Source organism: Jaculus jaculus, chromosome 14 (assembly GCF_020740685.1).
Source record: "Jaculus jaculus isolate mJacJac1 chromosome 14, mJacJac1.mat.Y.cur, whole genome shotgun sequence".
Lineage (NCBI taxonomy): Eukaryota > Metazoa > Chordata > Mammalia > Rodentia > Dipodidae > Jaculus > Jaculus jaculus.
In genome coordinates this window covers 57,710,735-57,738,253 of record NC_059115.1, presented here as the reverse complement: position 1 = coordinate 57,738,253, position 27,519 = coordinate 57,710,735, and the positions used below count along the sequence as shown (strand labels likewise).

The 27,519-nt window shown below is 43.4% G+C and overlaps 1 protein-coding gene across 2 annotated transcripts in view; it reads left to right on the top strand.

The window, feature by feature from the left end:
* Ptcd2 (pentatricopeptide repeat domain 2) overlaps nt 1–27,519 on the top strand; it is a 41,503-nt gene that overhangs the window by 9,040 nt on the left and 4,944 nt on the right. For both annotated transcript variants that reach the window (XM_004651544.2, XM_045133866.1), the window contains 6 exons: nt 1,588–1,705; nt 7,726–7,804; nt 8,165–8,256; nt 10,139–10,252; nt 13,705–13,779; nt 22,301–22,414. In XM_004651544.2, the coding sequence (XP_004651601.1) occupies nt 1,588–1,705; nt 7,726–7,804; nt 8,165–8,256; nt 10,139–10,252; nt 13,705–13,779; nt 22,301–22,414 (592 nt within the window). The remainder of the gene's footprint in view (nt 1–1,587; nt 1,706–7,725; nt 7,805–8,164; nt 8,257–10,138; nt 10,253–13,704; nt 13,780–22,300; nt 22,415–27,519) is intronic.

Here is a 27,519-nt window from a genome sequence, read left to right as displayed (position 1 = left end):
CTCTGACCTGTATTTCACTATGTAGTCTCAGGGTGGCCTCAAACTCACAGCAATCCTCCTACCTCTGCCTCCCAAGTGCTGGGATTAAAGGTGTGCACCATCATGCCCAGCCCAGCTCTTTTGTCTTAATAACTTATAAAGATTATAATGAAGTATCATAATTAAGCCAGGCATAATTGTAACTTCCGTAGTTGGATTATGAAACCTAACTTTAAAAGTAGATGTTGTGGGCTGGAGAAATGGCTTAGTGGTTGAGGCACTTGCCTGCAAAGCCAAAGACCCAGGTTCGATTCCCCAGGACCCACGTAAGCCAAATGCACATGGTGGTGCTTACATGTGAAGTTTTTTTGCAGGGCTAGAGGCATACCTATTCTCTTGCTCTTGCTCTATCTCCTCTTGCTTTCTCAAATAAATAAAATGTTTTTATTAAAAAGTAAATGTCATTACTCTGTTTGACAGTATGAATGTTTACGACAGGCCAGCCACAATGCCACTTCAACTTTCTTCAGTTATTTGGGCAGAAAGTACTCTGTTTGTTAGAGTGAGAGCTTTTCCAAGTCTAGTATTTTAACATCACCTACATCTGTAATCATGAGGTACTCCTTTGACCACCAGATTGTCTTCTTGGTGTCTACAGCAGAAGTGGCTGGTTACTAAAGTAAGTGTTTGTGGTGGGCCAAATGGTAGCCTGGCCACCTTGTGAACTAAAGCAACATGTAAGATGTCACTGTCATTGAAATTAGCCTTTTTTCCCCAAACCAAATTTCAAAGGTGCTGGAACAAAACACCCAAAACTAAAAGCAGCTGATCAGAGGAGAGGGTTTATTTGGGCTTAATAGTCTCAAGGGAAGGTTCACCTTAGCAAGGAAAGCAGAGCAGAAGTTGGGCATCACATCTTGTCACATCACCTGGAGTAGAGCAGTAAGACTGAGCAGGCTGGCTAAACACCCAGGAGGAGTGGACTGAGAAACCTCACGCCCCTCTGCCAGTGACGCACGTTCCTTGAGCACGGCTCCACCAGCTGGAGACTGAGTATGAGGTTTCATCCCAAACACACGAGCCTAGGGGGGTGGGGGGCCACTTTCCATTCAAACTGCCACACTAGGTGCCCATCACTCACATATCCCTTTGTCTGAACTCAGAACAGCAGTGATGCCTGTGATATCTAGCATGGGCACAAAGCTTCTCAGGGGGGCACTGAATGCCACCCGACACTTTTCCTTTGCAGGTTGGCACCTTAAGCTCTGAGCCATCTCTCCAGCCCTCCACTCTGCCTTTGTTTTCCTAACACATGTGTATCCTCAGTCCCAGCTGCTTGTTCCTTCATTGAACTGATGTTTATAATGTATATTTTACCTCCCTTATTTCACAGGGTATGTTGTCCTCTAACAAAAGTTGTTTATTGATTTGTTTCTTTGTTTGATTCGAGGCCTGATAGAGTTTTAAGCTCTCAGCTTACTCTAATTTTATTTAGTCTTTCATTTCTCCCAGACTGGGAGTCCTCAACATGTAGAAGAGTAGGCACCATGTTCTGTATCCTTTCTGCTGTGCCCATCTCTTGGCTCATCAGATTGTTTTGATTACCAGGTACCACGCAGAAAACAGAAACATCACTGTGGGGGAGTATAAGTTTGGCCCCGTTTTCATGAGGCTGTGTTACGAGTTGGATCTTGAGGACTCTGCAGTGAAGCTCATCAAAGACCAGGTGGTTTTGACTCCTTCCCCTGCCAGTGTGGTGTTTGGGTGTTAGTAGAAAAGACATCTTTTTAATGTACTTTGTTCCCAGGTGAGATTTTTCAGGAAGGGCACTGGGCTAAGTGAATGCACTTTCTGCATTTATTCCCTTCCTGAGAGCTGGTTCACAGGAAGACTAACAGGTAGAACATGTATGGATGCTGGTGTCATGGTGCATGTCTACCTTCAATGTGTGCGTAGTGACCTGGAACGTACACCCTGTCTCAGGAGCCCTAGAAGGAGGGTGATTTTAGATGCTCTCCTATCCTTGCCTTTGCTTTCGACTTCTGACTGGGGACACTTGTCTATTTTCAAAATGCTTTCATATATTCTAATTTTCTTTTTTGAAAAACAAAATAGTGTTTTTGCCATTGTTTATTGTATCTTTGGCATTTTATTATTCCTGCAGGTTCCCTGATCAGCTAGATAGGATTATTATGTCTTCTTTTTTAAAAAAAAATTTTTTTGTTTATTTTTATTTATTTGAGAGTGACAGCGAGGGGGGGGGGGAGAGAATGGGCACATCAGGGCTTCCAGCCACTGCAAACAAACTCCAGATGCATGCGCCACCTTGTACATCTGGCTTATGTCTGGGGTCCTTAGGCTTCACAGGCAAGCACTTAACTGCTAAGCCATCTCTTCAGCCCTGTTTCTTCTTTTTTATTCTATTTTGTTTTGTTTTTCAAGTTAGGGTCTTGCTTTAGCCAAGGATAGCCTAAAATTCACTGTGTAGTCTGTCAGGCTGGCCTTGAACTCACTGTGATCCTCCTACCTCTGCCTCCCAAGTGCTTGATTAAAGGCATGTACCACCACGCCCAGCTTTATTATTTCATTTTGTAGAAATATTTTATTTTATTTTTTTATTTGTTTGAGAGAGAGAGAATGGGTATGCCAGGGCCTCCAGCTGCTACAAATAAATTCCAGATGTATGTGCTGCCTTATACATCCAGCTTACATGGGTCCTGGGGAATTGAACCTAAGTCCTTTGGCTTTCCAGGCAAGTACCTAAGTACTAAGCCATCTCTCCAGCCCTATTATTTCATGTTTATAGACAAGAGAACTAGGACCTACAGACATTTGACATTCATTCATGGTCAGAAGCATTTTGTAAATTTGGAGCTGATACTGTCCACCATGTTAATCTTAGTATACTTAGGGATCTCTAGAATGAAGTAATTTGGCTCTTTTTCTCACTCTTCCATCTAATGTGTTCTGTATGTGATATAACTGTTACCTTTAGGGCTTGATGTCTGTCTGTTTGAGACAGACGGCTCAGGCTGGCTTCAAACTTGTAATCCTCTTACCCCAGCCTTCTTAGTGCTGGGATTACAGCTATGTGTCACCATGCCAGCATTAGGCTTATCCTCCTTTCAAGACACCTTTGTATTTGAAATATGATCACAGTGTATTAGTAAGAAGAGGAAAGGTAGTTTAAGAATAGTAGCAATAGGACTGGATGCCTCAGGTGTTAAGGCACTTTCCTGCAAAGCCTAACAACCCAGGTCCGATTCCACAGTGCCCATGTGAAGCCATTTTCTTTAAAAACAATGTGAGCTAGGTGTGTGGCACACGTCATTAATCCCAGCACTCAGGAGGCAAAGGTAGGAGGATTGTTGTGAGTTCAAGGCCACCCTGAGACTACATAGATTTCAGAGACATAGAGAGTGAGTATAGGCACACCAAAGCCTTTTGTTACTGCAAATAAATTCCAAGTGCATGGGTCACAATGTATATTTGGCTTCATATTGGTACGGGGAATTTAACCTGGGTTAACAGACATTGCAAGCAAGCACCTTTAGTGGCTGAGCCTCTCCCCAGCCCTACTTCATGGAATTTTAGGCTGAGATTTTTCTATGTGTGTATATGTGTGTGCATGTTTGTGTGTGAGTGAACGTGTGTATACGAGAGAGTGTATGTAGATGTGTTTGTAGGCCAGAAGTTGATGTTCCTGTATCACCTCCACTTTATTTATTTTTTTTTAATATTTTTATTTATTTATTTATTTATTTATTTATTAGAGAGAGAGAGAGAGAATGTGCACTCCAGGGCCTCTGGCCACTGCAAACGAACTCCAGATGTTTGCGCCATGTTGTACTTCTGGTTATATGGGTCTTAGGGAATTGAATCCTGGTCCTTTGCCTTTGCCTTTGCCTTTGCAGGCAAGTGCCTTAACCATTAAGCCATATCTCCAGCTCCACCTTATTTATTTTTATTTACTTATTTATAGAGAGAAAAAAGGGACAGAGGGAATATGGGCACACCAACTCTTTTTGCTGTGTGAGCAAACTCCAACACATGTGCCAATTTGTACACCTGGCTTTATGTAGGTATTGGGGAATTGAACCTAGGTTATCAGGTTAGCAAGAAAGTACCTTTAGAGCCGGGCGTGGTGGCATACACCTTTCATCCCAGCACTGGGAGGCAGAGGTAGGAGGATCACCATGAGTTCGAGGCCACCCTGAGACTCCGTAGTGAATTCCAGGTCAGCCTGGGCCAGAGTGAGACCCTACCTTGAAAAAACAAAACAAAAACAAAAGAAAGAAAGAAAGTATCTTTAATCACAGAGATGTCTCTACAATCCCTTCATTATTTTTTTAATATATATTTTTAGATTTATTAATTTTTTTAAATATTTTTTGTTCATTATTTATTTATTTGAGAGTGACAGACACAGGGAGAAAGACAGATAGAGGGAGAGAGAGAGAGAATGGGCGCGCCAGGGCTTCCAGCCTCTGCAAACGAACTCCAGATGCGTGCGCCCCCTTGTGCATCTGGCTAACGTGGGACCTGGGGAACCGAGCCTCAAACCGGGGTCCCTAGGCTTCACAGGCAAGTGCTTAACTGCTAAGCCATCTCTCCAGCCCATTAATTATTTTTTATTAACAACTTCCATGATGGTAAACAATATCCCATGGCAATGCTCTCCCTCCCCCACTTCCCCTTTGAAACTCCACTCTCCGTCATATCCCCTCCCCCTCTCAGTCAGTCTCTCTTTTATTTTGATGTCATGATCTTTCCCTCCTATTATGATAGTCTTATGTAGGTAGTGTCAGGCACTGTGAGGTCATGGATATCCAGGCCATTTTGTGTCTGGAGGAGTCCTATCCTTCCTTTGGCTCTTACATTCTTTCTGCCACCTCTTCCACAATGGACCCTGAGCCTTGGAAGGTGTGATAGAGATATTGCAGTGCTGAGCACTCCTCTGTCACTTCTTTCCAGCACCATGATGCCTTCTAAATCATCCCAAGGTCACTGCCATCTGAAAAGAGAAGATTCTCTACCAAAAGTGAGAGTAGCATTAATATATGGGTATGAACATTAAGAAAAGTGCTTACTGGGCAGTTTGATGAGCATAGTATGTACATTTAGCCAGACAGCAGCAGAAGTTACACCCCGAGGGCTCATGACTACCCCTGTTGTAGGTTTTCAGTATCAGGGATGTATTCCCTCCCATGGAGTGGGCCTCCTATCCAATTAGAGGGCAGTTGGTTTCCATCATGACAGACGTGTCACTATTGCATCCATTGGCTCATTTGGCCTGGCTGGCCAAATATAAGGCTTGCAGTGTCCACTGTTGAGTATCTTCACTGGCCTTCACCTTATTTTTTGAGACAGTCTGTCACTGAACCTGGAGTTAAACTGGCTATCCAGCCAGCCCCCAGTGATCCTCCTGTCTCCACCTGTCCCACACTGGGATGACAGGCATGCTCTGCAATGCCAGGCCTTTATGTAAGTGTTGGGGATCCAGACTCAGGTCCTCCTTCTTACATGGCAAGCAGCTCATCCACTGAGCTATTTTCCAATTCACTTAATGTATGAAAATTCATGTATAAGTAGGTTTTCTAGAGAAACTGAGTAATTCTGAATTAAAAATAAGTAGCATAAAGCATAATCTTGGTTCTATCAAGGTGTCTTCTCAGACAGCTTTCTCTCGCTACTTCCTGCCCCATTCTTTCTCCTGTTTTGTTGTCCATAACCTTTATCAATGCCTTAGATTATGGTTATTTTTTGTTTGTTGTTTTAGCTTGTATTATTCCTTATATTCATTGTCTCCTCCACATACTCTGTCCTACAAACTGAAGTAGGTCAGAGTCATTGTCTTGCTTGTCATTCCTTTATTCTCAGCGTATGGAACAGGGTCTGCATGGTAGGCTCTCAGAAAAGAACTAAGGACACCTGGAAAGAAGGGAGGAAAAAAAGGACAGGAGAGAAGAAAAGAAAGAAGTGAAGTTCAGACTTTTTATTTGTTTGCTTGTTCTCAAGGTAGGGTCTCACTCTAGACCAGGCTGACCTGGAATTCACTCTTTAGTCTCAGGGTGGCCTCAAACTGATGGTGATCCTCCTACCTCTGCCTCCCAAGTGCTGGGATTAAAGGTGTGCACTACCACGCCCAGCTCAGAAGTTAAGACATTTTAGCCTGGCATGGTAGATCATAATTCTAGCACTCAGGAGGCTGAGGTAGGAGGATTGTCATGAGTTTGAGGCCAGCCTGAACTACAGAGTAAGTTTGAGGTGTCAGCCTGGCCTAGAATCAGACACTGCTTAAGAAGAAGGAGGAGGAGGAAGAAGAGGGGGAGGGGGAGAAAAGAAGAAAAGGAGACAAAAACATTCAGTAACTTTGGGACATCATGGCATTCAAAATATTGGGACGATACTGTTCCAAACATATGTAGTTTCATTTAGAAGGAATTGAAGTGTTGTAAAACATACTAATAGGATTAATAATATATATATTTAAAATACATAGAGTTGATCTCATAATAGTAGTTTTGTTTCTGGCATGTGTGTGTGCAGATACACACACCCCGTGCATGCAGAGGCAAGAGGAGAATGTCAGGTGTTTTCCTCTGTCACTCATTTATGTGTTTCCTTAAAATAGAGAGAATCTCTTATTCAATCTAGATCTGCCACTTCTCTGGTCAGCAAACCCCAGTGATTCTCTAGTCTCACCCCCAGCAGGACTAAGGTTATAGATATACATGGCCAGTTTTTAATGTGGATGCTGGGAGCTCAAACTCAGGTGATCTTAGTTCCTCATACCTGTGTGGCAAGTGCTCTTACCCATTGAGCTATCTCCTCAACCCTAGAAACTAAGGTTTTTTTAAGTATGTGAAATAATGCATGTTACATGACTTGACCTAGCTAGTCCATTATGTATATTTTAAGTATGTGAAATACTGCATGTTACATAACTTGATCTAGCTGGTACATCGTGTATGTATTTTAAAACCAGTTGCACACAATAATTATATATAATTTCTTTCAACTAAAATAAATACAAGTTTAAAATGTTGAGAGCTACTGTTTTAGTGAATTATTTTCAAAAGTAAGTAATTCTGTATTATCTTTATAAATCAGACTATACGTCTGTGAGACACTCTTGCTTTAGTTCTCAAGTAAACTTAGAGGTGTCATTTGTTAATACTTGGTACCCAGGATCCAGGGCCACCCTGCCAGGCCTAGGGGGTCTGTTGCTTTCCTCCTTATCACAGCAGAGCCACATTTAATACAGATGGTCTTCTTTGTTTATGAAAGCAAAGGTATGGCAGCCAAGGCAGCAGCCAGAAGTTTAGCTAAAAAACAAAACAAAAAAAAAAACTTTGGGGCTGGAGAGATGGCTTAGTGGTTAAAGCACTTGCCTACAAAGCCTAAGGACCCAGGTTCGATTCCTCCATACCCACATAAAGCCAGATGCACAAAGGGGATCATGTGTCTGCAGTTGGTTTGCAGTAGCTGATGGTCCTGGCATGCCCATATTCGTTCATTCATTCTCTCTCTGCCTGTTTCTCTATGTTTTTAAAAAACCTTTGGTGTATCAGATTTTGAGAATCTAGGAGGCCAAGTGAATAGAATATGCAGCAAAATAAGACCTGTGTCAGTGAGATACTGTCTAAGGCATTCCCTTAACAAAGTCTGAGTAGATAAGATACCATATAAGGCATTCCTTTAACAGTTTTAACTTGACTAAAATGTATGGTTTCTCTTCATTAGCATTTACGAGGTTTCTTCTCAGACTCAACATCTTTCAATATTCTGATGGATATGCTATTTATCAAAGGCAAATATAAAAGTAAGTACTACAATCCATGGTTGCTGAGAAATTCTCTTTGCTGATAGAGCAATTGGAGGAGGAAAAAGGACCCTACAAAAATGATCCTTAGACTCCGTGGACGAGGCGCTAAATTAGGAAGCCTCATGCCTTCACATAGCATTGCATGTGATGCTTTAAACTCACTGCCCAGATTTTGTTTATGCTAGGCCACAGCAAGTTTTAAAATAGGGTTTTGTTTCCTTCATGACCCAATAATTTAATCTGATAGTTAATTGCTACATGATTTTGGGAAAATGTGTTTACTGTCCTGAAATCTAGGGCTTTGAGAACTAAGGGTGAATGCATTTCACACTGCTGCCCGCGCTTCGCCCCTGCCAGGTGCTTTGGAAGTATTGATTGAAATGAAGAATCAAGATGTGAAGCTCAGCAAAGACAGCTACGTCCTTGCTTTTGCAATTTGCTACAAACTGGTAAGGCTATCTCCCCGGATTCCTTGGCATTGTGAGTAGTATTCGAAAAATGATTTATTTTTTTTTCTCTCTCTATAGTTCAGTTCCTGTGAAGTCTGTTTTCCATCTGGTGCAAATATTTCAATTTTAAATTATTCATTTTTAGAAAGCTCAAATTAGCCTTGTCAGACAGTTTTGTCATGGAAAAAGCAATGTATCATCTTTCATCTTTCTCTGGCAATCATGAGAGTGAGAATAAGAGACAGTTTGCCAGGTTCCTGCACTGCTCTGGAGTCTTGCAGGCTAGACCATAGTACATCCCTCTTCCCTGTTGCCCTCTCCTCTGGCACTCCTCCCATTCTTCGGGGCACACCCCGGGACTCAGCAGTGAAGTGATTTGTCTCCTCTGCCTGTCTCTGTGCTGTTTCTATCGCGTACCTGTCCTTCACAGTCTGCCCGACGCTCGGCTCCGTAGGGGTAGGTCCTGTCCGCCCTGCTAGAGCACACGCGCCTTGAGGCTGCTTTGAGCCTCGTCTGATACGCACTGCCCGGCGCCCAACGAGTGTAATAAGTGTGTGTGACATTAAAGTGAACCCTTCTCATGTCGGTACCAACCAGGCTGGCTTGCCTTTTCTTTTCCTCCCTTCCTCCTTCCCTTCCTCTTTCCTTCCCTCCTTCCTTCCTTCCTTCTCTTTATCCCTCCCTCTCCGCCTTCCTTTCTTTCTTTATAGTCTTGCAGTGTAGCCAGGTGGGCCTTGAACTCAGGATCTTCCTGCCTCAGCCTTCAAGGTGCTAGAACTACATGTATGTGCCCTCATGCCCCTTCCCATAATAGTTTCTTGCACATAGGAACGATTCCATTAATACTTACCAAATGAATGAATGAAAATGTGAAATGACCAACATTTAGTATATTACTGTAGTTTTTCATGCCATTTAAACTTAGAATTACTAGGCAATGACACTTTTTACATGAAAATGAGGAGCCCCAAACCAAAACAGACAAACATGGGCCATTGGAACACTTGCTTAAAGTGTAGCCATAGCAACTTGCCAAAACAAGAAAGGCAACTGGGTTTCAGTAGAATAAAACCCAAACTGGAAATCACAAAACAGAGTTTAGGCCTAACTAATATTACCTGCCTTATGCAGCTTTGAACTGATAATTTGTTTATGACATGAGAGCTGGAGTTGAGTCCCAATGTTGTTTTTTTTTTTTAAGTTTTTTTTTTTTTTTATGTTTCCTACAGCATTTTTTTTTTAGTATTTTAATTTATTTATTTATTTGAGAGCGACAGACAGAGAGAGAAAGACAGATAGAGGGAGAGAGAGAATGGGCGCGCCAGGGCTTCCAGCCACTGCAATCGAACTCCAGACGCATGCGCCCCCTTGTGCATCTGGCTAACGTGGGACCTGGGGAACCGAGCCTCGAACCGGGGTCCTTAGGCTTCACAGGCAAGCGCTTAACCGCTAAGCCATCTCTCTAGCCCCCAATGTTTTTTTTTAACTAAGTTGAAATTTATATGGCTGTATCATGTGTTGGTACGATTATTTCCCTCCTCCCTGCCCCCACTCCACGGAGGGTCCTCTCAGTGGGATTGCTGGTGTTCGCCATGGGGCTGTGGGTAGTGAGCTGAGAGAGCAGCAGTCAGTCATGGGCTTTACTTCTGAGTATTGTCTCACAACAGAAAGTTGATAGATTGAAAAATAAAGTTAATTTCGATTTGAGCTACGAGCATGTAGATAGCCCAGTCCGTTTGCAGAAAGTCACTACAGAGCTTAATCCTTTAAATGGCTGTAGGAAATCTTTACAAAAGGAAATACAAAAAAACTGAACACTAGTAATCATTTCATTAAACGCGAAGGTTTGTGATATTTACTGAGCAATCCTGTCTCCTCATAGAATAGCCTCGAATCTTTTAAAATCTGTACTACGTTAAGAGAAGAAGCCCTGCTTAAAGGAGACGTCCTCTCCAGGAGAGCATCGTGTTTTGCTGTGGCACTGGCTCTGAATCAGGTAAGGCTTTGGGGTGGGGGCCCGCAGGTTGTTGTTCTATTCCCCTTCTGACTCTGTTGTAGAGAAAAAGCCCCTATCAAGAGAGCAGTGCCTTTCTTTGTTGCCATGGCAATCCTACAAATATACTTATGCCTGGAAAGAGCGCTTTTATTTATAGTTGAAGACAGACCCAACTCTCATTTCTATTTCAAGTGGGCTGGCTAAGATCCTGTGGAGAGTCAGAGGGAAGTCACACTCTGAGAGAAATTTCTGAGGCAATTACAGTAAAAATGCAAATGGTGTAACAGTTAGTGCTCTCCAAAGTGCAGGTGACTTACAGACTCCTGGGTCAGCCTGTTGCTAGAATGGGGTTTTCCCAGCAAGAACCAACTGCTTTGATCTAGTTGAGTCTTTGGTATTCTAGTCCTCCAACCCCACACTGAACACGTGAGGTAGTTGAAGCCCAGAGAGTTGAGTAGAAATCCCTGGGTCAGATCCCAGTGCAGGGCAAAGAGCTAGAAGAGCCCTGCCATTGAGATATCCTATCAGGACTAAAACGTCTTAAAAAGAAAACATTTGATAGAAAAATTCTAACAAAGCAAGTTATCTACCCAGCTCACAGAACAGGGCTAGAGAACTCTTAGAACTAAGTAGAATAGTTACTTATAACTGTTAGTGTGATCCACTTCCACATAACACTGGGGAAAGTCCTGGAAGGAAAGATTTAAGAGGATACAGACCTACGAGGTGCCCACTGGACCATGGTCATCTCTCTACCTGACTACACTCCCTTTTCGGTCCAGGGGCTTTGTTTTACCCTCTTTCTAATAGATCAGGAGCTGAGGGAGGTGAATTCAAGCCTCTTTCAAGGCACATTTCCCCTTCTTTTTGTAGCTCTTGTGCTCCCTTTAAAAAGCATAGATTATACTGTTTGCAACACAGATCAGTCATCCTTGTAATTTCATCTTTGAGCATTTCAGTTTAGAATTATAAAGTACCTTCCTTGACTTTATTTAATGCTTATGCCCCAATTCAGCCTTGACTAATAAATAATATTACTGCTTTTGTTCTTGTTTCTGTTTACATTTCCTATACTTGTGCTCCAGGTCTTTCTGAATTGTTTTTCTCTTATACATTACATACATTTTTACTGTATAATTTTAGTCTTTCTTAACCCATTTATATTCTTATGACATATGACTGATCTTATGTGTTATCTTGAGGCTTTGTACGTTTATAACTTAAAATATCTTATGCCATGTGGCTGTTTCCTGTGGCTTATATTGTTGCTCTAGTGCTTACTTTAAAACCATATTGTTATGTAATTTTCTCTAATGCCTTTGACAATACCTGTTGATAGTGAAGATAGTGTGCTGGTCTTTTTTACTCTTCTAACTTTTCTTCCTTCTCCATTACCTAGTTTTAGTTGATATGTTACTTTCCATAGTATTTGCTTTTCTCTTAAATGCACCCAGTTTGTCAGCCTTACCTGATGGGTATTGACATTCAGGTAATAAAGATGAGGAAATGGGCTTATTTGCTAATTTTCTTTATCCCTTCCCTTCCTTTGGCTAGTATTATTCCTTTGCTGTCTGGGGGTTGCACACTGACAGTATTATACAACCATATTCCCTACATTCATTTCTGTCCTTCGTACTTCAGTAAGTTCATTGTTTACTGCTGGCTGTTTTTCCAGTCTTCTCTTTTTTGGCTTAAAAATGTGTCTTCTGGTAAATTCTTCCAAGAAACAATATTACCTGAGTTTTTAACTTTTAAAATTACTTAATTTAAGCTGGGTTTGGTGGCACATGCCTTTAATCCCAGCATTCAGGAGGCTGAAGTAGGAGGATTGCTGTGAGTTTGAGGGCAGCCTGGGACCTGGGAGTTCCAGGTCAGTCTGGGCTAGAGTAAGAACCCCAAAAGTACTGCATTTTCCTGTTGTTTTTGTACTTATCCTATAGTTTGGCCAGATTAACATTCTGAGGTATGCTTGATTATGAGCATTCTTTTCTGTCTTCTGTCTTGGAAGGTTGCTGTGGGGAAACATAAGGCTGCCTGCCTTGTTTTTCCTGCTCATTGATGTGATGTGTCTTGTTCACTTTGCTCATTCTGTCCTCTGTATCCATGAAAACATTTTTCTACTGGAGTTTTCTCATCTACTAGTTATTTTCTTATTTTTATTGTACTGTGTTCATTTACTCTTTTGCCTTCTAAAAAGCATTCTCTTGGGGCTGGAGAGATGGCTTAGCAGTTAAGGTGTTTGTCTGCAAAGCCAAAGGACCTCAGTTCGATTCCCCAGAACCCATGTAAGCCAGATGCACAAGGGGGCACATGCATCTGGAATTTCTTTGCAGTGGCTGGAGGCCCTGGCACACCCATTCTCTCCCCCCCCCACTCTTTTTCTCTCTCTCAAATAAATAAATAAAAATAAAGTTTTAAAAAAAGCATTCTCTTTATAGAGTTCTTATTCTTTTTAAATTATTCATCACCAGAAAATCCATATTTCTCTTAAAATAGCCATTTATAGAAAATTCATGTCAGAGAGAGACAGAGGCACCGAAGCCCTAGTCTAGACCAGTGGTCATTTCCTTTATCTGGCAGCTTGCGCAGCTGGTAGAGAGATCTGCATACAGCAGTGGCCAGGCACGGAGCTCCCCGGTCTGTGGGAACAGACACCGAGGCGTTTCCATTGAGCACCCTCTTCTCACTGCCGCAGGGACTCACTGCCCCTCTGCGAGTGTGACCATCTGTGGAGTGCTCAGGCCAGCTTACCTCTGCCTCCCCAGGGACCCTGGAAAGTCCAGTGCTAATCTTAAAATCAACTTCTATCACTATCAGGAGAAACTAAGGTGTGTATTTCCACGTGTGCCTATGGAGAACCCCTGAGAACTGTGCCATGGGGGTCCTTTGCGAAATGCACAGCACTGACCCCGCTGACTGCTTCCTCCGACCCTTGTCTGCCCGGCAGCCCCACTCTGAGGACTCACTGTTCTCATATGTCATGGTAGGGCTTGCCTTCTCCTTCCCGCTCCTGTTTTTACTGCGGGGCTGGGTCCAGCAGAAGAGGAAATGCTACTTTCATGTCCCTATCATAAAACTACATTCACACAGGTTGTAAAAACATAATAGCCAGGTGTGGTGGCACACACCCTAATCTCAGGACTCGAGAGGCAGAAGTAAGAGGATTGCTGTGAGTTTGAGGCCAGCCTGGGACTATAGAGTGAGTGCCAGGTCAGCCTGGGCTAGAGTGAGGACCTACCTTAAAAAAGAAAGAAGAAAAAGGAAGCAAACATAATATGGTGTCATTGGATAAAACATTCTGTGAAATGTTTAATTTTGAGTATTGAAAAACTTCTTTTGCTGATTTCAAAACCGTGGGCCCAGTGAATAAGGAGGCTTCTCTGAATGCTCGTATGATAACAAAAGCACTGCTCATATGCTTCCCAGTATGACTTGTTTTCTTTTTCTTCCAGAACCAGAGAGAAAAAGCCGTGTCTATTTTTTCTCAAATCATGACTCCCGAGAGTATAACCTGCACTAATTTAAATGTAAGTGATTCCTTTATGGTTTAAACTGAATTGTCTGTGTACAATGACTTGTTTATCCAACATTTTCATTCAGTTCAAAAGAATAGTTATTTATGAAACTCCTCTGTGCGAAGGCCACCCCTGTGAGAGACGGGAGCATCACATGGCTTCTAGGAGTTTATAGATAGGTGGGAAAAACAGATCTGTTCAGGCATAAGTAGGACTACATGTTGAATAGTAGAGCATGGTTTAGAAGCCTATAGGTCAAAGAGGAGAAAACAGTTGGACCCAGGCCTCTTTCTGGCCTTGAGCAAAGCCTGCATGTTAGTTGCTTCCCATCTGTGATACTCTCTCCTGATGCCATTGTGATTAATGAGCTAATATACCACAGTGCAGCCAGTAGAGCCTAATAGCAGGATGCAGGTAGAAAGACATGGCTTTCCAGTAGATTGGTTTTGGTGGCTCCCGTTTAAATTGTCACCACCTACCAGCTCTGAGTCCTTTATAAGTTACTTCTTTTTTGGGAACCCCCAAATCAGAATCAAATCAGAAACAGTAAAAAATAATAGCTGTTCTTTTGTTGTGCTGATGGGAAGAAGTAATGGATATACTACACTTCACACTTACCTTTGGAAAATATTTTCACATCGGGTAAAGGTGAGCCTGAGAAGCTGGAGAAGTGGAGATGGGGACAACAGGGAACTGAAGAGAGAGGTGGGCTTGGGCGTGAAGAGGCTGCTAGACAAAAATACCCACAAAGAGGTTTCATTTTGTGAGGAGCTTAGGCCTGGAGGGGCGTGCCTGCCCGGGCTGCCGGCTGAGCCTCATCTCTTCACACGTGGTGATGGCCTTGATGGGAACTGAAATGCCACAGGAAAGGGAAGTAAGAGGACTTGGCTGGATCAACAGTGACAGTGAGCAGAGGAAGCATGGGAAAGCCCGAGCAAAGCCGGGCGTGGTGGCGCACGCCTTTAATCCCAGCACTCAGGAGGCAGAGGCAGGAGGATCGCTGTGAGTTCGAGACCACCCTGAAGACCACATAGTGAATTCCAGGTCAGCCTTGGCTAGAGTGAGACCCTACCTCAAAAAAAAAGAAAAGAAAAGAAAAAAGAGCGGTAGCAGCTCTGAAGGCCAGGATGGAGAGAAGTTGCACGTGTCAGGATGGTCGGGTGTGGGGAGGTTTGGCTAAACCTGAAGAGTACATGTCTAGGGCCCAGAAGGTCCGGTCATGTTAGCCTGTGATAGACTAGGAAGCTGCCTTTTGTCTCCTTTTTCTCATATATATTTACGAGACAGAGAATGGGCATGCCAAGGCCACTTGTCACTACAAACGAACGCCAGACACAGGCTCTACTTTATGCACTGGCTTGGTGTGGATACTAGGGAAGTGAACCCAGTCCTCATCTGTTGTCTTCTATGTTCAGCTCTGCTGTCCAAGTATGTGACTGCTTCGGAGCCAGTGGCCTGCAGCCGTGCTGATTTCATGATGGGACAGGATCACATTACTAGGATTAGCAAGAGACTCCACTGCAGCCAAAGCCAGCCAAGCCAAGGGGTCCATAGTATTAAGAAGGAAAGAAATGGAGCCGGGCACATGAAGTGGTGGCGCACACCTTTAATCCCAGCACTCGGGAGGCAGAAGTAGGAGAATCGCCGTGAGTTTGAGGCCACCCTGAGATTAACAGGGGAATTCCATCCAGGTCAGCCTGAGCTAGAGCAAGACTACTTCAAAAGACAAAAATAAAGAGCCGGGCGTGGTGGCGCACGCCTTTAATCCCAGCACTTGGGAGGCAGAGATAGGAGGATTACTGTGAGTTCGAGGTCACCCTGAAACTCTATAGTGAATTCCAGGTCAGCCTGGGCTAGAGTGAGACCCTATCTCGAAAAACCAAAAAATAAAAATTAAAAATAAAAGAAGGAAAGAAATGAATTACAGTGTGGGGAGAGATGTAGTATATGAGCCATTAGTAGCTTTTCCTGTGGTAGAGGTGAGGTTGGAGGTGAGAAACTGCCGAGGGAAAGAGGCAAATTTAATTTGATGTTAGTTAAGTCGCTTAGTTAAGGTCCCAGGACTGAGTGGACGTCAGAGAATGCAGTCTTCCTCCTGCAGGTGGCACACTGCACAGGATTTAGATGGCCGACCTTGCGTATTCTTCACGTACTAGAATCTAGCAATGTTCTTGTGTTCCCTAAATGGCTGTGATGGCATAGACCACAAGCCTGCTAAGTGGTTCCAGGTAGGAGGAGAAACGCTGAGAACTCAGTGGACAGGTGTTCGGAGATGGAGAGGAAAATGAGCTGGCACGCAGAGTGGGGCGGGCACGTTGTGGACAAGGACCATGTTAAGGAACCTGGAACTAACATCGAGATTGATCCTGTGCATAGATGCAGTCACAGAATTATCCACTGCAGAGAAACTTCAAGATAGTTCCGTTATTTAAAAGTTCTCATTCTATAACTTTCTAAGTGCCCAGTCTAAATTCCTCATGTTGCGCTGTATGCGTGTCTTATCTTCCTCAGGGATGATGAAAGAAAGATGGTTGCATTCGTTCATTTAGTGAGCTTTCAGAGTCTGGGTTTCTTACTAAACCATGCTTTTAAAAATGACTTAGTGGCTGTCCCTGATAATCAGCACCAGGGTGTCGTAAACAGACCCTAATGATACTCAAAACCTACCAAAGTGGAGATCCAGAGGCTCCTAAGAGCTCATCACTTATGTAGACTTAAAACACACCCACCGCGGCTCAGGGGATTTTGCAGAAGAGGGAGTGGAAAGATTGTAAGAGCCACAGGTTGAGACATCATGCTCAGAGACATTCTCTCCCCCCAAAATAACTGATTGCTGCTCCCACAATGCATAAACCCCAAGCCCATGGGGAATACCTGCAACCCCACTGAGGAACATCCCCAATGGAATGAGGGCAGAGAGGAGGGAAAAGAGGGAACCAACATGTGATGTGTCCGTATAAAACATCTTTTAATAATATCAATAATAATAATAAACATAAAAAAGGACTTAGTGGACCTTAGGTTTTCTAAGGCTTTCAACCACCTGGAATCATTAAACCAATTGTTAATTTGACAAATAGGCTGAAAAAAAATAGCCTGTTCAGCCAATATTGGCAAAATTAATGAAAGTTGTATTTTTCCTGATCTACTTTAAAAATCAATACCTATACTAAGATCTGCTGCTGCTGCCCATTGAAATTTGAATTAACCTAATTCTTCCCCAGCTTAATTTTCTTTTTATCTAAATTGCATCTGTGCCTATATGACCCAGAGTGCCTGTCTGCCTGTTCTCTCAGTGATGGCTGCTGCACACTGCCTATTTGAGGAGGTGATGTCACCAAGGTCTGTGCCTGTTGGCTCTGCCCTGCCAGTCTGGTTTGAAGTGATCAGTCTCAGAAGAGCCATACCCATCCCCCATTGCGGCTCCGCTAGCTGATGGGAGCAGAGACCTGTACGAGGTCACCTGCTGGTTTTGTTTTCATCACTTCTCCAGAAATCTGGCATGTCTTCAAAACGAGCACCCATTTTGAAACTGAATTTACCTTACAAGGGTGCTTACTTAGTTTGGCTACTTTTCTCACTTACTTGATACAAGTGAGAATTTTAATGTTCTGTTTTCCTGCTCAGTGAGGTTACTCTAAAGAACTAACTCATGCTGCAGAGCCTAAGCTGCACAGGTGGGGAGGGGCAAGTAGGAGTCACTTCTCACACATCTCTTTGTGGTGTCCGCTCACTCCTGTGTGTAAACAAATGGAGAATTGCATTTGTTTGGAAGTCATGTACACACACACACACACACACACCAGAGCCCACTCAAATTGGAGACTTTATTTTTCTACTTAGACAGTCCTCCGGAATCCTGCCTCTCTGTATTTCTACTTGGCCATCCTAAGCCACCAACTTCCCTCCATTATATCCCAGCAAGAAGTGAGAAAAATAGGTGAGGTCAAAAAACAAGTTGAGGGGCTGGAGAGATGGCTTAGCGACCCGGGTTCGAGGCTCGATTCCCCAGGACCCACATTAGCCAGATGCACAAGGGGGCGCATGCGTCTGGAGTTCGTTTGCAGTGGCTGGAGGCCCTGGCGTGCCCATTGTCTCTCTCTCTCTCTCTCTCTCTCTCTCTCTCAAGCTGAAATAAATAAAAATGAACAAAAATTTAAAAAAAAAACAAAAAACAAGTTGAGGGCTGGAGAGATGGTTTAGTGGTTAAGCACTTGCCTGTGAAACCTAAGGACCCCGGTTCGAGGCTCGGTTCCCCAGGTCCCACATTAGCCAGATGCACAAGGGGGCTCACGCGTCTGGAGTTCGTTTGCAGTGGCTGGAGGCCCTGGCACGCCCATTCTTTCTCTCTGCCTCTCTCTCTGTCACTCTCAAATAAATACATAAAAATAAACAAAAGAAAACAAAAAAGCTGACTCCTTGTAAAAGTCCTTTCCCAAATGTCTCATCTAGAAACTTGTACGTAATTCCATGAGTACACCTAACTGCAAAATAACCTGAGAAATGCAGTCTTCAATTTCCATGCTTGACATCAGTTAAGTTTGGGTGCTCTGTTATCAGAGAAGGACAGCATGGATATTGTTTAGAAAAATAGTCTTTGTCACACTACAGTATTCTACCACATTATAATATAAATATAGCAAACCAAACAATTGTCAATTTCCATATGGTCGAGGTTTCTGTCCCTTCCTTTTTCCTGTCAAAATACCTGGTGACTTTCATTATTTCCTGAGACCTCAACAATCAGACAAGCGGGAAGTTTGAGTTTCTTAGATAGATTTTAGTAACGGACTTTCTCTTGTTCCTTTCTATTCGGTTTTCCTCGTCTTTTGTTGGGAACATGTAATGTTAAAGCAGTGTGCTACACCCTGTTTTAGTTTTCCTTCACTGCACCCCCAAGTTCAAAACAGCTCCTAGCTTTAAACTTCGTCTTTGCCTCAGGTGTTTTGCACTTCGTCCACAAACTGGCAACGCAGTGTTCAATGAGGTCAGGTTGTCCTTGCCCTGAAGAGATCAGACCCCCTCCAACCAGACAGGGATTGGCTTATTATTTAAAAAAAAAAAAAAAATTTATTCATTTTAATTTATTTATTTGAGAGTGATAGAGAGAGAGAAAGAGAGAGAGAATGGGTATACCAGGGCTTCCAGCCACTGCACACGAGCTCCAGATGCATGCGCCCCCTTGTGCATCTGGCTAACGTGGGTCCTGAGGAATCGAGCCTCAAACTGGGGTCCTTAGGCTTCGAGCGCTTAACCACTAAGCCATCTCTCCAGCCCCTGGGATTGGCTTATTCTTGATAAGAGTATTACGAACTATGAAGGGTTAGGAGTGTAACCCTGCCTGCAGGCTAACAAGCTCATGCCCCCCAGTTTCATGGATGCCGGTGAAGTACTCTGACAGAGAGGTGAGGGCCACTTACTCTAGCCATAGCAGGAACCGCAGCGCTGGGGCCGTGTATCAGTTCCCTGAGCCCCAGTTGCCGTGGGGTGATGATGTGATGAGACCAGTGCCTGCCTCTTTGCTCAAAAAGGAGTTTGCATTTTCAGAGAGAAACCCTGAGCTTGGAGCACTCTGATCTCTTGTACTGAGCAGTCAGCATTGCTGTCTGCCTTCTGCTCTGGATAAAACTGTGTCTGTTGGTTGTAAAGGTATTTTTGAAAATACATTCAAGAATAAAGGCAGTGATTGTGTTCATGAGATGTGCAGAAGTTCTAGACTCCAGGAGTACTGGCTCCCCCCAGTGAGTGTACTCAGGATGTTCTTTGTGCTTTTAGACACTGGATGTAGCCAAGCCCTTCACATTTAGTCTGCTTGACATTGCTTCTTTCTGTTCCTCAGGACCAGAGGTGACCCCTTACCCTGATGAGCTACAGTGCTTTGCCTTTGGTTTGGCCCCCAAGAGTCATGTGTTAAAGGCTTGGTCCTCGCTGTGATGACATTGAGGTGGGGGACCTTTAAGAAGTGATTGATGCCTAGAGGGAGATCCTTGGGTCATTGCGAGTGTGTCCACAGGAGGGATTATGGAGGTTGTAAGAAGGTCGTTCTAGGGGCTGGGGAAATGGCTTAGCAGTTAAATGCTTGCCTGTGATGCCTAAGGATCCCAGTTCAAGGCTCGATTTCCCAGGACCCATGTAAGCTAGACACCCAAGATGGCACATGCATCTAGAGTTTGTTTGCAAAAAAACTAACAAAAAAATAGGGAAGAAAAGAAGGACATTCTAGAAGCTTGGCCTAGCCATTCCCCCCCCCCCCACACACACACTGTCCCTCATTTCCATATGCACTCTTTCTATTGCCATCTTCCATGATGAAACTTGGGCAAAAGGGCCTTCTGTAGCTGAGCTGACGCCACCTCCATGCCCCCAAACCTCCAGAACTGTGCCTTTCATAACTACACCTCTGTTACTTTGTTATGGTTATAAAAACACAGAGTAACATGCTACCTAACAAACAATTGCAAAATAGATGAGTGAGAAAACAGCTCATTCAGTATAAAAGAGGAAAATTTGTATAAGAATTAGGAGCCGTAAGAATTCTTATACCTCTTTCACTTCTATAGATGAAGTCTAAGAAATTACTAGATTGGTTTGTTTTGAATTGTGTTGTCATTGCTGCATGTGTGTGGTGTGTGTACATGTGTGTATGTGTTCATATGGGTGTGGGTACATAGACGTGGTATTCATGCATCTGTGTTGGGTTACACATGTGTGTGCAAGTGGGTGTGCATATGTTTGCATGTATGTGGAAGCCAGACATTGATATCAGGTGTCTTCCTCAATTGCTCTCTACCTTAATTTTTTTAATTTTTATTTATTTATTTGAAAGTGACAGACAGAGAAAGAGGCAGATAGAGAGAGAGAGAATGGGCACTCCAGGGCCTGCAGCCACTGCAAAAAAACTCCAGACACGTGCGCGCCCTTGTGCATCTGGCTAACGTGGGTCCTGGGGAATCGAGCCTCCAACCTGGGTGCTTAGGCTTCACAGGCAAGCGCTTAATCGCTAAGCCATCTCCAGCCCTCTACTTTAATTTTGAGACAGGGTCTCACTGAACTCAGAGCTCATCAATTCTAGTTTAGCAAGCCAGCTTGCACCCTGGGGATGTACATGTCTCCACCTCCAATCCCTGGACTTACATGCATGATTCCCTATGTGTGGCATTTACAAGGATTCTGGGGATCCACGCTTAGGTCATCCCCCGTGCATGGCAAGGACTGTACCCCTGAAACTCCAGTGCAGTGCGGCATGTGTCCCAGCAGGACAGCCCTGGCCGTCTTGTTGCTTGTTTCTCTTTTGACTCAGGTTATAAGTCATGTCCAGTCAAACATGTTGGAAAGCCTGATAAAGATGCTATAGGCGCCCTGTTAGGTTTTATTAGTGTATATGCATTGGTTGTTAAAATATTTTCATGATCAATTGCTATGCACTTGTTTCTTCTAAAATTGCCAGTGTTGTGCAGGATTATTCGTTATATAGTAACTGGCACAAAGAAGGATCAAATTTTCAGAGAAAATTAACATAGTTAGATGCCAACACATCAAATTACAAACTAACATTGGTTGGTAAATTCTCAATTATTCTCATTCTCTTTCAACTTTTTCTATTTCAGTTGTTCTAGTGAATATATATAATTTGGGCTTCCAGAAATGCCTTGGTTTTCTCTGTGTTAGTTGAGACAGTCTGGTGGAAAGTAGTTGGCAGTGTCATTTTGAAAGCTCTGTGCAGCACCCGGTTTTGAAGGGCGTTGGTGGGTACAGCATGGGGAGGGGGAGCCTTCACTAAGACATCCGCCAGCTTCCTCTGTGCACCCCGATAACCTGTGCACCCGCAATGAGCAAGGTAAAGGCACTGTTTCCCCCTCTCCAGTCTTAGGAAATCGCTTGATTTTCATATTTCATGAATACTAAGGACCTAGTAAGGAAAGTTTGAAGCCAGGCGTGGTGGCGCATACCTTTAATCCCAGCATTCGGGAGGCAGAGATAGGAGCATCGCTGAGACTTCAAGGCCACCCCGAGACTACATTGTGAATTCCAGGTCAGCTTGGGCTAGAGTGAGACCCTATCTTGGGAAAAACAAAAACAGAAACTAATAGTTTTGTTGTATACCTCCTATGTACCAGTGTTTCATTAAATGTTCACAAAATATAGCACAAGATGTGGGTTCTAAAGGCATTTTCCCCATTGTACAAATGAGGAAATGGAAAGAGCGGTGAAGCACCTGACCCGGAGTCACGTAGCGCGTCCAGGTGTCAGTACCCGCACCAGCTGCCCTAGTCTGTGCCTGCTGTAATCACTGTCATTTAGCAACTGTTATAGTTGTGCTATTTTGATTAGCTATGGGAAAGTAAGTTTTGGCTGATGGGCATACATTCAAATTACTTCTCCTGGTTTGGTTGGGTTTTGCTTTTTATAATTTTCCTTTGTGTGAACTAATGAATTAGGAAACGGCATCAAATGAGAGCGGGTACCAACAGCACAGGCACGTGCCAGCGTTAAAGCCCTGGCCGTCTTGTTTCTTGTTTCTCTTTTTACTCAGGTTATCATCCATATCCAGTCAAATATGTTGGAAAGCCTGATAAAGATACTACAGGACGCTGCCGAAGGCAATATATCAAAATTTGTGAAAAGACCCATGTTCTCAGAGGAAGTGGTGAGTGTACAAGTGCTTCAGAAATGATCTAGACGTCCACGGGCCCATTCACAGTGCTCGCCTGATTCCACAGCTCTGAATCCGCTCCTTTAAAGAGACCGGCCAGTGTGACAGCCTGTGTGTAGCTGCTCCATGACCTGTGCGTGTGACAGAATGTGTCCTCTGCAATTCCAGGGAGACAGTTTCCTTTTATGTTCTTCTGTTCCCTGCTCTGTTTCCTAGGACTCTTCCCACTTTTTCTTCTTCTGTAGGATAGCTTTATACCTTTTCCCTTTCCCTCAGGCGTCCAGTAACCTCTCACTCTTCATTAGTAGCCTTGTTTCCTGTTTCGTGGGAGTCATAGAAACAAGTAGGCAGGATGCCTAGTGCATTCTCAGACCCTGGCTTCTGCACTCACCTCTCCCTGCCCGCCTCGCCAGTTACGCAGTCGATCCCGCCCCCATTACCCTGGAGCTAGACATGAGCCTAGAAGTGGTCTTGGGTTTTCTTTGAATATCGTCAGTATCTCCTTACTGTGGTATCAGGTCTACCAAACATAGTAGGGTATAGCTGGCCGTGGTGGTGCACACCTTTAATCCCAGCACTCAGGAGGCAGAGGTAGAAGGATCACCGTGAGTTCAAGGCCACCCTGAGACTACATAGTGAATTCCAGGTCAGCCTGGGCTAGAGTGAGACCTTTACCTTGAAAACAAAAACAAACAAACAACAACAACAAAAATAGTAGGGGATAGTGCCTATCATCTTTAAAAAGACAAAAAAAGCACAATCTGTAAATGAAAAGATCTAGCTGAGTATGGTTATATATTCTTACAATCCAAGCAAGTGGAAGGTAGAGACAAGAGAATCAGTTGTTCAGAGCCAGCCAGGGCTACATGAAACACTGTCCCAAACAAACAAGACAAAACAAAAGATCTGCCCTGGGCCGGGCGTGGGGGCGTGCACCTTTAGTCCCAGCACTTGGGGCAGAGGTAGGAGGATCGCTGTGAGTTCGAGGCCACCCTGAGACTACAGAGTGAATTCTAGGTCAGCCCGGGCCAAAGGGAGACCCTACCTCGGGAGGGAAAAAAAAGATCTGTCCTGGGTTTAGATAGAAAGATTCAACCTTATAAAATGTCACTTTTTCAAGTTAATGTGATGAGGTAACTAAGTTAATAAAAATACTCCTGTGTTTAAGTTTAGTAAAAATAAAGAAGAAAAAACAGCTAGGAAAACCCTGTGTACAATGAACAGTAAGAGATACCTGATCTAGAAGCTAATAAAGCACATTACTGTTTTACAATTCCAACTGTTGCTTAACTCATGAATGTGCCAACAAACAGGACAGAATCAGAAGTCCAGAGGTAGGCACAATTTCTTATACAAATTTAAATATTTTATTTTTTTTATTTATTTGAGAGAGGGAAAGAGGCAGAGTGAGAGAGAGAATGGGCGCACCAGGGCTTCCAGCCACTGCAGACACATGCCCCACCTTGTGCATGTGGCTTATGTGGGTACTGGGGAAATGAACCAAGGTCCTTTAGCTTTGCAGACCTTAACTGCTAAGCCATCTGTCCAGCCCATTATATGCAAATTTACCTGGAGACAAAGGCCAGTATCTTAACTCAATCAAAATGGATAAACTTTATAAAAACTGTTTTATTTTACTTACTTACTTGTGTGTGTGACACACACACACACACACAGAAAATGGTCATACCAGGGCCTCTTGCTACTGCAGATGAACTCCAGATGTGTGTGCCACTTTGTACATCTGTCTCTACATGGGCACTGGGGAGTCACCTGGTCCACAGGCTTTGCAAACAAGTGCTTAACTGCTGATCCATCTCCACATCCCATGATGAACTTTTTAAAAAAGTGGTGCTAGAGTAGCTAACCAGTAAATAAAAGATACAATTTTACTTGTTCTTTTAATACAAACCAAGATAAATTTCAAATGGCCATGATACTTGGGCTTCAGAGATAGCTCAACAGTTAAGGCACGTGCCTGCAAGTCCTAACAACTCTGGCTTGAGTCCCAGCACCCACGTAAAACCAGGTACACAGAAAGATACAGCACCTGGAGTTTGTTTGAAATAGCTGGAGGCCCTGGCAGGCCCATTCTGTCTGTCTTCTTTCTCTCTCTCTCTCTCTCTCTCTCTCTCTGCAAATAAACAGTCAAATAAAATATTTTTTTAAAAACAGATACTTGGGAGCCGGGCGTGGTGGCACACGTCTTTAATCCTAGCACTCGGGAGGCAGAGGTAGGAGAATCGCCATGAGTTCAAGGCCACCCTGAGATGACAGAATTAATTCCAGGTCAGCCTGGACCAGAGTGAGACCCTACCTCGAAAAACCAAAAATAAATAAATAAATAAATAAAAACAGATACTTGGGCTGGAGAGATGGCTCAGTAGTTAAGGTGCTTGCTTGCAAAGCCTAAGGATCCATTCTGTCTCTGTCTCTCTCTCTCTTCCCTTGCAAATAAATATTTTTTAATTTATTTTTATTTTTATGTCTTTATTTGAGAGTGACAGACAGAGAGAAAGAGGCAGAGAGAGAGAGAGAGAGAGAGAGAGGCAGAATGAGAGAGAAAATGGGTGTGCCAGGGCCTCCAGCCACTGCAAATGAACTCCAGATGCATGCGCCACCTTGTACATCTGGCTTACGTGGGTCCTGGGGAATTGAGCCTCAAACCAAGGTTCTTAGGTTTCACAGGCAATTGCTTAACCGCTAAGCCATCTCTCCAGCCCCACAAATAAATATTTTTTTAAAAGATACTAAATTTAAAAAGTGAAACTATACCAATACTGAATATAAGCACTAGTGATTTTTTTTTAATATCCTGGGAGTAAAAAACTTATCATTTAGTCAATATCCAAGTGAAAACAAGACAATATTGATAAATTTGCATAAATTGTTGAACTTTTTTGGTGTGACAAAATCATAATAGGGCTATGGAGATGGTTCAGCAATTAAAGGCACTTGCTTGCAAAGCTTGTCAGCGTAGGCTCAATTCCCCAGAACCCGTCAGAGCCAGATACAAAGTGGCACATGGGTCTGTGGTCCCAAAGTGCCTACAACAACGGCAGGGAGAACCAGACGAAGCCAGAGCTTGTTTGCCTAGTCCCCCGTTCCTTTGCAGTCTGGCATTTTGTTTCATTGGCAGGAGACCTGGTCTCAAGATGGAGCCAGGCATCTCAGAGTTGTCCTGTGACCTCCACATGTGGAAAGTAAACAAGTTAGAAGAAAATACTTTGAATTTTTTTTGACATTTACACCTTTTAATTAAGTTAACTGTTATCTTACATAAGGTGAGGTACCATTTAATTAAGTTAGCTGTTACCTTACATAAGGTGAGTTTCAACATTTTTTTTCTCTCTCTCTTTCTCTTTTTTCTGGTTTTCCAAGGTAAGGTCTCACTCTAGCTCAGGCTGACCTGGAATTCACTACATAGCCTCAGGGTGGTCTCAAACCTCCTACCTCTGCCTCCCAAGTGCTGGGATTAAATGTGTGCGCCACCATGCCCAGCTAACTTATTTTACATTTATTACAGAGAAAGAGAGAAAATGGGTGCACCAGGGCCTCTAGCCGCTGCAGATGAACTCCAGACACATGCACCACCATGTGCATCTGGTTTACATGAGTACTGAAGATTTTTTTGTTTTTGTTTTTTTGGGTTTTTGATTTTTGAGGTATGGTCTCTCTCTGGTTCTGGCTGACCTGTAATGTAGTATGTAGTCTCAGGGTGGCCTCAAACTCATGGAGATCCTCCTACTACCCTGCCTCCCAAGTGCTGGGATTAAAGGCACGTGCCGCCACACCAGGCAGTACTGGAGAATTGAACCTGGTTCCATAGGCTTCTCAGACAAGCCCCTTAACCACTAAGCCATCTCTCCAGCCCAACATTTGTTTTCTTGAAAACAGAAGATTAACCAGCTTCAAATACAGTAATTTGGCCAATAGTTAAGATGTGTCTAGGGCTGGAGAGATAGCTCAGCAGTTAGGCACTTGCCTATGAAGCCTAAGGACCCCGGTTCGAGGCTTGATTCCCCAGGACCCACATTAGCCAGATGCACACAGGAGCGCACGCGTCTGGAGTTCGTTTGCAGTGGCTGGAGGCCCTGGTGCGCCCATTCTCTCTCTGTCTCTGCCTCTTTCTCCCTCTGTCTGTTGCTCCCAAATAAATAAAATTAAAAAAAAAAAGATCTGTCTAAATAAAATATATGCAGACTCAATAAAATTTTTACACAACTGGCTTTTTTTTTTTTTTTTTTTTAGAGCTGACTAACTCTAATGTATAAAAGGTTCATATTGATAGCTATGGAGAAGGCTCAGCAGTCAGTGGTGCATGCTCATAAGCCTGCTGACTGTTTGGTTCTCAGTACCTACGTAGAGCTGGACACGCCACTTCATGATCTGAGCTTGCCTGCAGCAGTGGGAGGCAGAGCCAGAGCCAGGAGAATCTGTAAGCTCGCAAGCAGCAAAAAAAAAAAAGGAAACAGGGAGGAAAAAACACCCAAGGCTTGCTACACAAACACACACACACACACACACACACACACACACACAAAGACATAAATAACTAGTAAAAATGAAGAAATATTAAAGAGTTCATTTTCGAAATGAATAGAACCGGGCTGGAGAGCTGGCTTAGCAGTTAAGGACTTGCCTGTGAAGCCGAAGGATCCCGGTTCGAGGCTCATTTCTCCAGGACCCATGTTAGCCAGATGCACAAGGGGGCGCACACATCTGGAGTTCATTTGCAGTGGCTGGAGGCCCTGGCGCGCCCATTCTCTCTCTCTCTCTGTCTCTCTCTCACTCTTAAATAAATAAATAAATAAAAATAAATTTAAATTTAAATGAACAGAACCAACAACCAACCCTCATGAAACATGGGTAGGAGATAGGAACAGAATCTACTAAAAGGAATTGTGAGTAACTTTTAAACATTTGAAAAGATTTTTAACCTTGCCCATGTTAAGAGAAATAAAAATAAAGTAAAACAAAACTAGCCTGGGTGTTACATCTTAAAATAGAAATCTTTAAAAAAATTGTCCATTTTTCATGTTATAATGAAATATTGGAGATAATTTATGAAGAAGGAGGTTTAGTGAACTCACAGTTTT